The sequence below is a fragment of the Somniosus microcephalus genome, chromosome 5, assembly GCF_052327205.1.
Source record: "Somniosus microcephalus isolate GS21.2 chromosome 5, FLI_Smic_1.0, whole genome shotgun sequence".
NCBI lineage: Eukaryota > Metazoa > Chordata > Chondrichthyes > Squaliformes > Somniosidae > Somniosus > Somniosus microcephalus.
Window position 1 is genome coordinate 187,063,320 of NC_140991.1, and position 13,595 is coordinate 187,076,914.

Here is a 13,595-nt window from a genome sequence, read left to right on the forward strand (position 1 = left end):
CTTTGAACTTAAATGCCCACTCTCAGGTATTCCATTCAAAGTTTACAATTTTTGCGGCGAGAAAACATGATTGCAACTATTCACATTAGCACACCAGTAAGCAAAATATTGGTTTTCTTTGGCTTGCCAGCAAACAAACTGCAGTTTTATCCGGATTACTTTATCAGGTCATGTTCTTCCAAGACAGTACAATTGTAACAAGAAAACGTGTTGATTATTAGGGTGGGAAGAGCCTGAGTAACAAAATATTTTTTCCCCCTGGCCTTAACAGTTAAACAATGGAAAAGTTCATATCCTAAACTGTTGCTAGCAGGCCAGATGCATTTATACTTCAGCTCTTTAGCCTTGTACTGAGGCCCCAGCAACAGGCCCTTTTATCCTGCAGCTGTTTGTGGATAGCAGCTAATTGTATCCACTTGTTTAACCTAAGGGTGAATGTCTGGAGGGGGGTCGAAGTGCTGTAACCATACATTTTAACGGTCATTTCCTCTGGTGTAACTTGCATGACAGCATGTGACATGCAGAAATTAATGGGGACGCTGTACTGCCAATTCTTTTTAAATAGCTTTGACACTGGTTGCAACAGGCCTGTTAAGATGCCCTGCCAAGACCCCACATTGAAGGTTGCGAGAGGCCCATTACTTCATTCTGTAAATGGTCAGGAAGTGACTGGAAAGTTGAAATAGGGTTATGAATATTTATCCAGATGAACTCAGTGAAAGCAAAGGTGGTGCATTGTACAGGGAAGTACTCTGCTTACATTTAGAGGAGTGTAATAAAGCCAACAACAAAAACTACCACATAGAAAAATGAAGGAGCATTTGCTGTTTTGAAAATGCTTTCTTGCTTTTTTTGTTTAAACTCAGCTCAAAGAAACAACATTGTTTTCTTTAGCCAGGCACAAATCAGAGCAGATGTCTACCCATTTTATGTCATTTTGTTATCACTTCTTATGCTTCATTAAAGCATTATTATCGTGACTAAAAGAAAAGAAATCTGTCTGTTCAGACAGAAGCGGGTTGTCACATACTCCTGAAGCAAGAAAAACGGCAGTTGATGATTTAACAGATGATTTCACCCATTAGCTCCTACAGTCATCCCTTTTGAGACAGGTTCATTTTCATTTAGAACATTTGAAAGGCCTCTGCTATCATCATACATGTCTTTCATATTTCCCAAATTGGTAACCACAAGCCTGATTCTTTAAGCATGAAGCATGTGTGACATGAGACTTTACATAGGATTACATAGGATATACAGCACAGAAACAGGCCATTCGGCCCAACCAGTCCACGCTGGCGTTTATGCTCTACTCGAGCCTCCTCCCATTTTTCCTCATCTAAATCTATCAGAATAACCCTCTATTCCCTTCTCCCTCATATGCTTGTCTAGCCTCCCCTTAAATGCATCTATACTATTCGCTTCAACCACTCCCCGTGGTAGTGAGTTCCACATTCTCACCACTCTCTGGGTAAAGAGGTTTCTTCTGAATTCCCTATTGGATTTCTTGATGACTATTTTATATTGATGGCCTCTAGTTATGCTCTTCCCCACAAGTGGAAACATTCTCTCTGTATCTACTATATCAAAACCTTTCAAAATTTTAAAGGCCTCTATTAGGTCACCCCTCAGCCTTCTTTTTACAAGAGAAAAGAGACCCAGCCTGTTCATCCTTTCCTGATATGTATACCCTCGCATTTCTGATATCATCCTTGTAAATCTTCCCTGCACCCTCTCCAGTGTCTCTATATCCTTTCTATGATATGGTGACCAGAACTGTACGCAGTACTCTAAGTGTGGTCTAACCAAGATTCAATACAGGTTTAGCATAACTTCCCTACTTTTCAATTCTATACCTCTAGAAATAAACCCTATTGCTTGGTTTGCTTTTTTATGGCCTTGCTAACCTGTGTCGCAACTTTTAGTGATTTGTGTATTTGTACTCCGAGATCCCTTTGTTCTTCTATCCCACCTAGACTCGCACCCTCCAAGTAATAAGTGACCTCCCTATTCTTCCTACCAAAATGTAATACCTCACATTTATCTGTGTTGAACTTCATTTGCCAATTATATGCCCATTCTGCAAGTTTATCAATGTCCTCCTGTAATTTGTTGCAGTCCTCCTCAGTATTGACTATCCTCACCACCCCCCCCAATTTGGTGTCATCCGCAAATTTAGAAATTGTGTTTTTGATTCCAAAGTCTAAATTGTTAACATAAATTGTGAACAGTGGTCCCAGCACTGATCATTGTGGAACACCACTACCCACCTTCTGCCACTGTGAATAGCTACCCTTTACCCTTACTCTCTGCTTTCTGTCTTGAAACCAGCTAGCTATCCATTCTGCTACTTCAGATGCATGCTCCCGGTGAATTTTTTTGTCATCAGTAATGTGATTTTGTAAAATTACCCCTATACTGTTTGTCCTGAGCAAATCACAAAGTAGAAAATTCTGTCAGCAATCTTGAGGTTCAAAAGCAGCTTCACTTAAGAGAACAGATGACATCAAGGGAGCTTTGACTGAGACCGACACCAAGCACCCCTCGCAAAACTGAGATCAATTGGGGTCAAAGGAAAAAACCCTCTACTGGCTGCAGTCATACCTGGCGCAAAGGAAGATGCTTGTGGCTGCCAGATCCAGACATCACACCCTCAGGATATCACTATAGGAGGTCCTCATGGAAGTATCCTTAGCCCAACCATCTTGAGCTGCCTCATCAATGACCTTCCCTCTGTCATAAGGACAGGAGTGGGGCTGTTAGCTGACAATTCCACAGTGTTTAGCTACATTCATGCCTCCTCCGATAATGAAATCGCCCATGCCAACCTATAATAGGGCCTGTAAAACATCCAGGCTTGTGCTGGCAAATACCATTTGCGTCACATAAGTGCCAGTTAATGGCCATCTTCAACAAGGAAAAGCCCACCTATCTGCCCTTGACCACCATTGCTGATCCCCCTACCATCATCATCAACATGCTGGTCACCACTGACCATAAGGTTAACTGGACCAGCTGTATCAGCACCATGGCTACAAGAACAGAGCAGAGGCTAGATACTTATGATGAGTGGCTCACCTCCTGATCTCTCAAACCCACTCCACCATCTATGAAGCTCAGGTCAAGAATGCGATGGAAAATTCACCATTCACCTGGATTGGTGCAGCCGCAGCAACATTCGAGAAGCTCAACACCATCCAGATCAGAACAGTTCACTTGATCAGTGCCCCTGCCTTCATAGTCACTGGGTCAATATCCTTGAACCCGCTACCCAACACCATTGTAGATGCACCATCAACACTAGGGGGGATAAATTGGGTATCGCCCATTTTGGGGTGCTAGTATCGGCCGGGCGCAATGTTTAGCACCCGCCGCTAATTGCGTGTCCCAAAAATTTTGCCGACAAGAAAAGGCAGGAAGCGCCCGTCTTTAAATTGCGCTCCCCCAACCCCTTCCCGACTTGAAAACGCTCCCCTCTACCTGTAGTTCCTAGTGGCAGACGCTAACGCAGGGGGCGCGACTCAATATCCAGTCCGGGGCGCTACTGGGGCATTGCACGCTCGACTGGCGTCATGACCTGCGGGCGCAGGAGATTGTGGCAGTAGTGTTTAGCGCCACCACAAAACAACTGGTCAATTTCATGAACGGCGCTAAAATCGCTGCATGAGCGGTGCTAAGTTCCTCGTGCCTCGTTAGCGCCCCCCGGAGGTGCTAACAAACCAAATTTTTTGGTTTGTTAGCAATACCCAATTTTTCCCCCTATAGGTCTATATATTAAATATTTTCAAAATGAAAAAAAAACATACATACACAACCCATGACTTTTGCTTGTTAATACTGATGGTCACAAAAGTGTGGGTTATGCATCCGAGATGCGCTCACTCTGACCATTGCTTCCCACTGTGAGCTGGGAGTGCAGAATCAGCCCTGTACACTTGTTTATCAATAGGCATTCTTATTTTGTTTGTTTTTTGCTGAATTTGGGTTAAAAAATGTGAAATCAGGTGAGAGAAAATCTGTGCTTCTGTAAGTCAAAAATAAAACAGACTGTTCGTAATCAGAAAACTTTGGATTCAGTTGTATCATTAGTGGCTGCTTCAGCACTTTTTCCTTCCACAGAACTTTGTTCAGCCATCTGTACATGACACAGGCAACAGAGGTGTTCCATGTCAATGCTCTCTATTGATATAGAGAAAAGATGAAGGGCTCCCTACAGCAAACAGAACTACATTATACCGGCACTGACATTTCTGGGTTCGATAAAGTTTAACCCTAAATGGGAAAAGAAACTTAATTTATATAGCATCTTAAAGGTTTTATAACCAATTAATTACTTTGGTTTAGATCATGGCTGATTTGTATCTTAACGGGCACGGTGGCATAGTGGTTAGCACTGTTGCCTCACAGCGCCAGGGACCCGGGTTCAAATCTGGCCTTGGGCGACTGTCTGTGTGGAGTTTGCACATTCTCCCTGTGTCTGCGTGGGTTTCCTCCGGGTGCTCTGGTTTCCTCCCACAGTCCAAAGATGTGCGGGTTAGGTTGATTTGGCTATGATAAATTGACCCTTAGTGTTAGGGGATTAAATACGTGGGGTTACGGGGATAGGGTGGGATATGTGTCGGTGCAGGTTCGATGGGCCGAAATGGCCTCTATCTGCACTGTGGGGATTCTGTGTGATTCTGTGTGAACTCTATCTATCCGCCTTGGTTCTGTAACCCTTAATACCCTTGCCTAACACAAATCTATCAATCTCAGTTTTGACATTTTCAATTGACCTGGCCTCAACAGCTTTTTGGGGGAGCGAGTTCCAGAATTCCTCTACCCTCTGTGTGAAGAAGTAATTTCTGACATCACCCCACACAACCTAGCTCTAATTTTAAGCTTATGCCCCCTTGTTCTGGACTCTCCCACCAGAAGAAATAGTTTCTCTCTATCTACTCGATTAAATCCTTTGATCATCTTTATCACCTCAATTAGGTCACCCCATAAACTTCTCTATTGAAAGGAATACAAGCCTAGTCTATGCAACCTATCCTCATAATTTAACCCTTTTAGCCCCAGTATCATTCTAGTGAATCTACGCTGCACCCTCTCCAATGCCAATATATCCTTCCTGGGGTGCGCTGCACAGGACTGAACGCAGTACTCCATATGGGGTCTAACCAGAGTTCTGTACAGCTGTAGCATAACTTCCACCCCTTTGTATTCCAGCCATCTTGAGGGTAGTTATTGTTGTGTATGTACCTTTAAGGGAATAACTGGTCTTAGACTGCAGTACCGGCAGTGACCACCCCTGTATAAAAGGCCCTAGCAGGCTTCTGTAGTTTCAGTTTCAAGCTGCCTCTTGTTCAGTAAAGTACCTGTTAAACTGTTCTCCCGAAGTCCGTGTATTATTGAGGCGCAGACTTTACAGTTATGTTTGTTATATAGGCAAATTTGGCAGCCAACAAGGTTTCATAAACAGCAAATTAATCAGTGACCATATTAATCTGTTTTTGATAGTGTTGATCATAGGAAAAATTTTGGTCAGGACACTGGAAGAACTCCCTGCTCTTCTTCGAATAGTGTCATGGGATTTTTTTTTGTCCTCCTGAGGCAGATGGGTCTCTCTTTATCCTTTTATCTGAAAGGTGGAACTTCTGATAATGTAACACCCTGCAATATGCACGGACGTGCCAGTCTAGATTGATGAGCTCAAGTCCTAGATTGGGGCGTGAACCCACAATGTGGGTTATTGTTCAGAGGCAAGGGCACTACCGACTGAGACAAGATGACACTAAAATCTGTAGATTTGTTTCTAACTGAACTAGCAGCTAGGTTAAGCTTTGTGTTGTGTATGTTTAAATGTAAATTTTAAAGATTTTTTATTTAATAAACAGTAGGATAAAAATTGGAGAGTGCTAAAAACCTGCTGGTGCCAAAGCAGACCAGAGTTAACAGCCGCTGAAATTAATGGCGCTGGCAGTACCGGGATATTGTTACTGGGTGCTAATTAACATTAGCCCAGCGCTAAACTTTCCGTGCAAGGCCGTTTTTGTGGCAGTAATCCCAGCAGGAGGCCCAATGTAGCGTGGCCGCAGCATCACTACTGCAAGAACAGCCTTCTCTTAAAGCAAGGCTGTCATTTTAGAAAGCAGTGTGGTCTCTTAAAGGGGAACTGCCTTCTAAAATGAAAACAAAAAAAATCATTTAAAAATAGGGAGTTTTTAGCCCTTACAGCTCAACTGCCGTCTGAGAAGAAAAATAATAATACAGGCCTGTTAGCCTCACATCAGTAGCTGGGAAAATGCTGGAATCTATTATAAAGGATGCAATAACTGGACACTTAGAAACTAATACAGGAAACTCTTTGGTATCCGGCACCAACGGGACTGGGATGGTGCCGGTTGATTAAAAATTCCGGATGACGGAGAGGGTTATCTACCGTTGGCAGATCTCGATTTTCTGTTTTAAAGTTAACACCACTCTCTTCCTTTTGCTTGGACCAACTTTTGGGAATTCCATAATGCAAGATGGGGGAGATATTTCACGACAAAGATGGAGAGACACACAGAAAAATGGAGGATCGGAAGAGACTACCGGCAGCGAAGGAGAGACACACAGAAAAATGGCGGATCAGAAGAGACTACCGGCAGCGCAGGAGAGTCAGACTCCTGTTATTGAGGTGTTCGGACTTCCGACAGCACCAAGAAGCCGAGTAGTGGTAGTTTGGAGAACTACCCCCACTGACTAACTCGGCCACTGCGGGAGACTCGGACTCGAACTCGGCAACATTTCCGGTTATTGAGGTGTTGTTTTCGGAGTATGTATTTTGCCGGTTAATAGAGAATTCCGGATATTTAGGTGCCGTTTAAACGAGAGTTTCCTGTAGTAAGATTGGGCAGAGTCAACATGGATTTATGAAAGAGAAGCCCTGTTTGACAAACCTATTGGAGTTCTTTGAGGATGTAACCAGTGGAGTAGACAAAGGGTGTGATGTGGTGTATTTGGATTTTCAGAAGGCCTTTGATAAGGTCCCACACAAGAGGTTGGTGAACAAAATTAGGGCACATGGAATTGGGGGTAATATACTAGCATGGATTGTGAATTGGTTAACAGACAGAAAACAAAGAGTAGGGATAAACGGGTCTTTTTCAGGATGGCAGGCTGTGACTAGTGGGGTACCGCAAGGATCAGTGCTTGGGCCCCAGCTATTCACAATCTATATCAATGATTTGGATGAGGGGACTAAATGTAACATTTCCAAATTTACTGATGACACAAAGCTAGGTGGCAGTGTCAGTTGTGAAGAGGATATGAAGAGGCTTCAAGGGGATCTCGACAGGCTCAGTGAGTGGGTGAGAACATGGCAGGTGGATTATAATGTGGATAAATGTGAAGTTATCCACTTTGGTAGAAAAAACAGAAAGGTAGAGTATTTCCTAAATGGTGAAAGATTGGGGGATGCAAATGCTCAAAGGGACCTGGGTGTCCTTGTACATGAGTCACTGAAAGTGAATGTGCAGCAAGCCATTAGGAAGGCAAATGGTATGCTGGCCTTCATTACAAGAAGGTTTGAGTACAGGAGTAAAGAAGACTTACTGCAATTATATAAGGCCTTGCTGAGACCACACCTGGAGTACTGTGTACAATTTTGGTCTCCTTACCTAAGGAAGGATATACTTGCCATAGAGGGAGTGCAACGAAGGTTCATGAGATTGATTCCTGGAATGGCGGGACTGTCGTATGAGAAGAGATTGAGTAAACTAGGCCTGTATTCTCTTGCATTCAGAAGAATGAGAGGGGATCTCATTGAAGCATACAAAAATATTACAGGGCTTGATAGGGTGGATGCTGGGAGAATGTTTCCCTTGGCTGAGGAGTCTAGAACCAGGTGCCACAGCCTCAGGATAAAGGGTAGGCCATTCAGGACTGAGATGAGAAGAAATTTCTTCACACAGAGGGTGGTGAATCTTTGGAATTCTCCACCCCAGAGCGCTATGGAGGTTTAGTCATTGGGTATATTCAAAACAGAAGTTGATAGATTTCTGACTAGTAAGGACATCAAGGGATATGGCGATAAGGCCGGTGAATGGAATTGAGGCAGAAGATCAGCCATGATCTCATTGAATGGCGGAGCAGGCTCGAAGGGCCGAATGGCCTACTCCTGCTCCTATTTCTTATGTTATGTTCTTAAAAAGAATTCCCAAATGGGAATCTTCAGCTCTTAAAGTTGGATTGCCTACCACACCTAAAAAAATGGGAAAAGTGCTTCAGCACTAACACAAATGGTTCAGCAAGCCAGGGAATGGGCACCCAGGGTCTCCCACACACCACTCCAGCTTTGTGCAGGGGCAACACTGCAAGGGAAGTCCTCTGCCCAGAGGTACCAGGAGTCCCTCCAGAAAGAAGGAAGGATGTGGGACCAGAACACCGAGGCCGTCACTGCCAGTAGTGTCGCCTCCGCGAGCTGGTTCCAATGCCCAAATAAGCTTCATGACCTCAGACCAGTGGGCAAGGTCAGTGAATGCATCTTCAAAAGCTGTCTCCTACCAACTGCACCACTAGCCTCACACACTGCTCAATGCACAACCCCCCCACCCTTCCTATCAATCACCTACCAACAATCTGTACCAAACACGTGGCACACCTCCCACTTCTAGCTTCACCTCACCCCCTTGGAGGAGACGATGCTGGCTATTCTTAGCAGGGACATGGCTGAGCCCTTGGCCAGCGGCGGGGCTGAAAGAATACAAGATGATACGTTATCCTCCTGCTCACATCCCACTTCCCCCATCCCACAATCTCTTCTGATTTACAAGCTGCACATGGTGTAAGCATGCATCTCTTGCTCTCCCTTCCTCCCCTCACCACAACCCTACCATTGTGCCTTCCTTATTTCACACACCCAAGAAATGCAGCCTGCCCAGCCAGTGGGTCAACAAGGAGAGTGAAGAAGAAGAAACACCATCATTCGATTTGACACTCCCAGCCACCAGCTCCTCAAGGTCATCCTTCAAGGCCATTTGCAGTGTCCCCCACTGAAAGTCAGCAGCCTTCCACCAGCCATGCTGCAGCCACTGGGGTAGCACTGCATGACATCAGTAGGATAGGCAAAGGCACACACAAGACAGTCACTAAGGGAATGCATAAGGGTGAATAGTTGACTTTTTATGTCACATTGGATGCATAGATGTATAAAGTTCGATTGGAAAGTTTGTCTTGTGGTGGCTTTTATTTCAGCATTGTGGCCAAGAGGACGTTGTGATGGTCAGTAACAGAGGGAAGGTAAGGTGTAGGACAAATGTTGAAAGGGGAATTGGGGTTGTGATCACTGGTACCGCAGGCAGATGATTCGATCCCGGATATCCCGGCCAGAAAGGGGTTGTCTGGGTTGCCTCCTTCCTTCCACTTCCTCCTCTTCTGCATTATTCCTCTTCTGCTTCTTCCTCTTCCTCCACCCTCTGCGAACAGCTTTGCTGCCTCTGCTCCATCTCCATGTCATGCTGCAGCCCAAGGGGGACTGCAACTAGAGCCCCCAGAACAAGTGATGTTCTCAGAGACCTTCCTTTAAGAGCCTTTCAAATGTCCAGCAGCACTCCCTGCACACTTTAACAACTTTTTAAATGTATTACACCAAGCCACTACTCCAATAAAATGCAAATAGACCAGTAAAAAAGCAAAAATCTAAACTTACCTGAAAGTTGCGTGTGTCCCTTTAAGAAGCACTGGTAGAGGGTCCGTCATAGTGCTGCATGTACGTTCTGCCGTGCGTGCTTTGGAGAGGGCGTTAAAAGGAACGGCAATGTCCAAAATACCAGATTGTGCGTCAATTCATTGTTGCATGCCAATTGACGTCACGATCTAGCTCATCTAAATATCTGCAGGCAAATGCAGCGCTGCCAACCTGCCTAAATTGGGCCGAAGCAAGGCAGCCGCCATATTTTCTTTCAAACCGACCTTACCAGCCTGCGCAAAAGGGTAGAATTTCACGGCCACCTTGTTGCATATAGCTCAACTTTAGCAGCAGAATAATACACGGTGTGACATGTTATAATGTTACTGTTGATCTGCAGTATATCCTCTGACCTACTGATCCCATGGGTGATTCATACATATCAGTCGATCTCCTGTGGCATTGCACATGGGGAGTCAATACCAACTATAGTGTTAAGGCAAAGTGGGCTTAGAGGGGACAATTGGAGGGGGAGGAACAAAGAGGAATAGGGGAATGAGGATAGAGAGGGAGAGAGAGATAAGGAATATAGGGGAGATGGGAGGGGAGGACCAAGCAGGGGAAGGATATTATCCCCTACATGGCCTGAAAACTCTTTTGTTACAAAACAGCACATCTTTCAAATCCTCCAGTTCTGACAAAGGGTCATCAACCTGAAACGTTAACTCTGTTTCTCTCTCCACGATGCTACCTGACCCGCTGAGTGTTTCCAGCATTTTCTGTTGTTATTTCATCCTTCAACTCACTGTACACAATGCCACAAGAAATCTATACATGCACGCTTAGTACTTAAAAATTATACTCCCTTCACTTCTTGGGAGTAATTCTGAATTGGGCGATAATGTAAAATGGCCAATATCAGATCAAGTGCCCATTATACTTCTCTCCTGATTTTCATTTCCATTGAAGAGAGATGTATAACAGGTGGTTAATCCAGGATCACCTGTTTTACACTATCGCCCAAAGTCAAAATGACCCATTTAATGTGGAAGAACTTCACATGGTAAATCATCAAGTAAAATCTTAGGAAATGAGGAGACTAAATGTTTCGTATCTTGATGCCAACTTTTCAGATAGAATTTGTTTTGAATGATCTAAAATAGAAACTATTGTATTAAAATCACTCTTTGTACCTTAATTGTCTCTGGGGGCACTCCTGGCTCTGGGGCTTTCTCCAAATAGGTAGTCAAATCTTGATCGACATGTTCAAAAACAAGAGTTAATTTTGTCTCTCGGTCTGTTCGAGATACGGTGCATACATCAAACAACCTAAGAACAGAAGAAAAGAAAAAGGTGGGGAAGATGAAAGTCAGTGAAAGGTAACTACTCAGATCAAAACCATTCATCATTGTGTCTTTCTGGTAAAATTAAACATTACACAGAAAGTTCAACGCAATTGCAGGCCTGATTACTCCCAACTTCACTCAAAATTGCAGGCCTGATTATTACCAACTTCACTCACAATAATAAATATACATTAAAATTTTAAGGGCATAAAATCATAGAATTTTACAGCACAGAAAGAGGCCATTTGGCCTATTATGTCTACAATGATTTTCTGAACGAGCTATTCAATTAATCCCATTGTCTTACCCTTTCCCATACTCTTACACATTTTTCTTTATCAAACATTTATCTACTTCCCTTTTAAAAGCTATTATGGATTCTGCTTCCACCAATGTTTTCAGTAGACCATTCCATGTCCTAACAACCCACGGCATAAAACAAAATTGCACAACCTCTCCTTTTTGAGATGATCTTAAATTTATGCCTTCTAGGTACTGGGGTAGAAATTGGTATGTGTTGCGCCTGTTTTTTGGGTATAAAACAGGCGCAATAAGGCTGGAGGAGGGTGCGGAGATAAGATGAGCAAGGCGATAATGGGATATAAAAAGGATATTAAATTTCGGGGGGGGGGGGGGTGGAATTCAGTTGGTTAGCGCCTCCGGGCTAGGAACTTAGCGCCACTCATGCAGCGATTTTAGCGCCGCTGGCGACATTGACCAGTCGTTTTGCGGCAGTGCTAAACACTGCCGCCACAATCTCCTGCGCCCGCAGATCGTGACGTCAGTCGAGCGTGTAACGCCCTGGTAGCGCCCCGGACCGGATATTGAGTCGCGCCCCCTGCCTTAGCGCCTGCTGCTAGGAACGACAGGTAGAAGGGAACGTTTTCAAGTCAGGAAGGGGTTGGGGGAGCGCTATTTAAAGGCAGGTGCTTCCTGCCTTTTAATGTCGACAAAATTTTTGGTACACGCAGGTTGAGAGGAAGAGAGATGCCTGGAGAGATTTAACGCTGTCCTAAGGAGTTGTGGCCCTCAGCGCCACTTTTGAGGTTCCTAAGTGCCGAGCTCTTTCCCTGGACTTATTCATTAGTGCTTCCAACATACAGGAAACTCTTTGGTATCCGGCACCGACGGGGCCAGCGTGTTGATGGTTGATCAAAAATTCCGGATGACGGAGAGGGTTATCTACCGAGGCTATTTTTAACAAAGTAAAATTAAAAAAATCAAGAAATGTGCAGTATACAGTAATTGGGTACTCACCTACAAAATGTTGTGTTAAATGGATGGTGGAAGATGCTTGATTAAGTACAGTACTGCCAGTTGAGGGTAATGCAATGCAATGACTACCGGCAGCGTGGGAGACACACAGTACCCCTGTAAAATGGCGGATCAGAAGAGACTACTGGCAGCGCGGGAGAGTCAGACTCCTGTTACAGGGGTATTGAGGTGTTCCAACTTCCAACAGCGCCAAGAAGCCGAGTAGTGGCAGTTTGGAGAACTACCCCCACTGACTAACTCGGCCACCGCGGGAGACTCGGACTCGGCAACATTGCCGGTTATTGAGGTGTTGTTTTCGGAGTGAGAATTTTACCGGTTAATAGAGATTTCCGGATATTTAGGTGCCGTTTAAACGAGAGTTTCCTGTAATTGCTTTAGAGGTCTGTCCAGGCCGAGATTCAACTCTGCAATGAGCAGGGTGTGGCTGGCCAACAAGATGGCCCCTCCCCTTTAAGAACTGGATGGCGCCAGTCTGTCTGTCTTCCATGGTAACTGACATCACCTGAGCTTCGGTAGCGTTCTGAGGTAGCGCCTCGCTCCCCGGCGTTTGCACCTTAAGAGAGGTTTGTAGCGCCTGATTTAGTGCTCAAATCACCTCCAGGGGCGATAGAGGCGAATTTTGCAGTCGGAGGCGATAATTAGCACTGGGGGCTAAACTTTGCGCCTGGACGATATTAGTGCCCCAAAATGGGCAATACCCAGTTTTTCCCCCCAGGTGTTTAGGTCAGTGAGAACAAAGGTGATGGGTGAGCAGGACTTAGGTTGGGCCAGGATGCACCTAGCCCTTAACATCAAGAATTTTTGATCAACCTGGCCCTTAACATCAAGAAAACCAAAGAAATCATTGTGGACTTCAGGAAGTCTAAAGGCGGAAGTCACACCCCCATCCACATCAATGGGGCTGTGGTGGAAAGGGTGGACAGCTTTAAGTTCCTCGGAGTCCACATCACGGAAGACCTCTCCTGGTCCCTCAATACCTCCTCTCTGGTGAAGAAGGCCCAGCAGCGCCTATATTTCCTAGGGGGCTGAAGAGATGTAACCTGTCACCCCTGATCCTCTCTAACTTTTACCGCTGCACAATAGAGAGCATCCTGACGAACTGTATCACAGTATGGTATGGCAGCTGTAGCTACTATGACCGGAAAGCCCTGCAGCGGGTAGTCAAAACTGCCCAACGCATTACCGGCACCCAGCTACCGACCATAGAGCACATATACCAGAAATGCTGTTTACGGAGGTCATGGTCCATCATCAAAGACCCTACCCACCCCAGCCGCAGTCTGTTCGCCCTCCTGCCATCTGGGAGATGCTACAGATGC

General features: G+C 44.9%; 1 protein-coding gene across 3 annotated transcripts in view; it reads right to left on the minus strand.

Moving 5' to 3' along the window:
- The window catches only part of cdk6 (cyclin dependent kinase 6), a 374,880-nt gene that overhangs the window by 286,070 nt on the left and 75,215 nt on the right, over nucleotides 1-13,595 (minus strand). For all 3 annotated transcript variants that reach the window (XM_085988509.1, XM_085988508.1, XM_085988507.1), the window contains exon 3: nucleotides 10,849-10,984. In XM_085988509.1, the coding sequence (XP_085844635.1) occupies nucleotides 10,849-10,984 (136 nt within the window). The remainder of the gene's footprint in view (nucleotides 1-10,848; nucleotides 10,985-13,595) is intronic.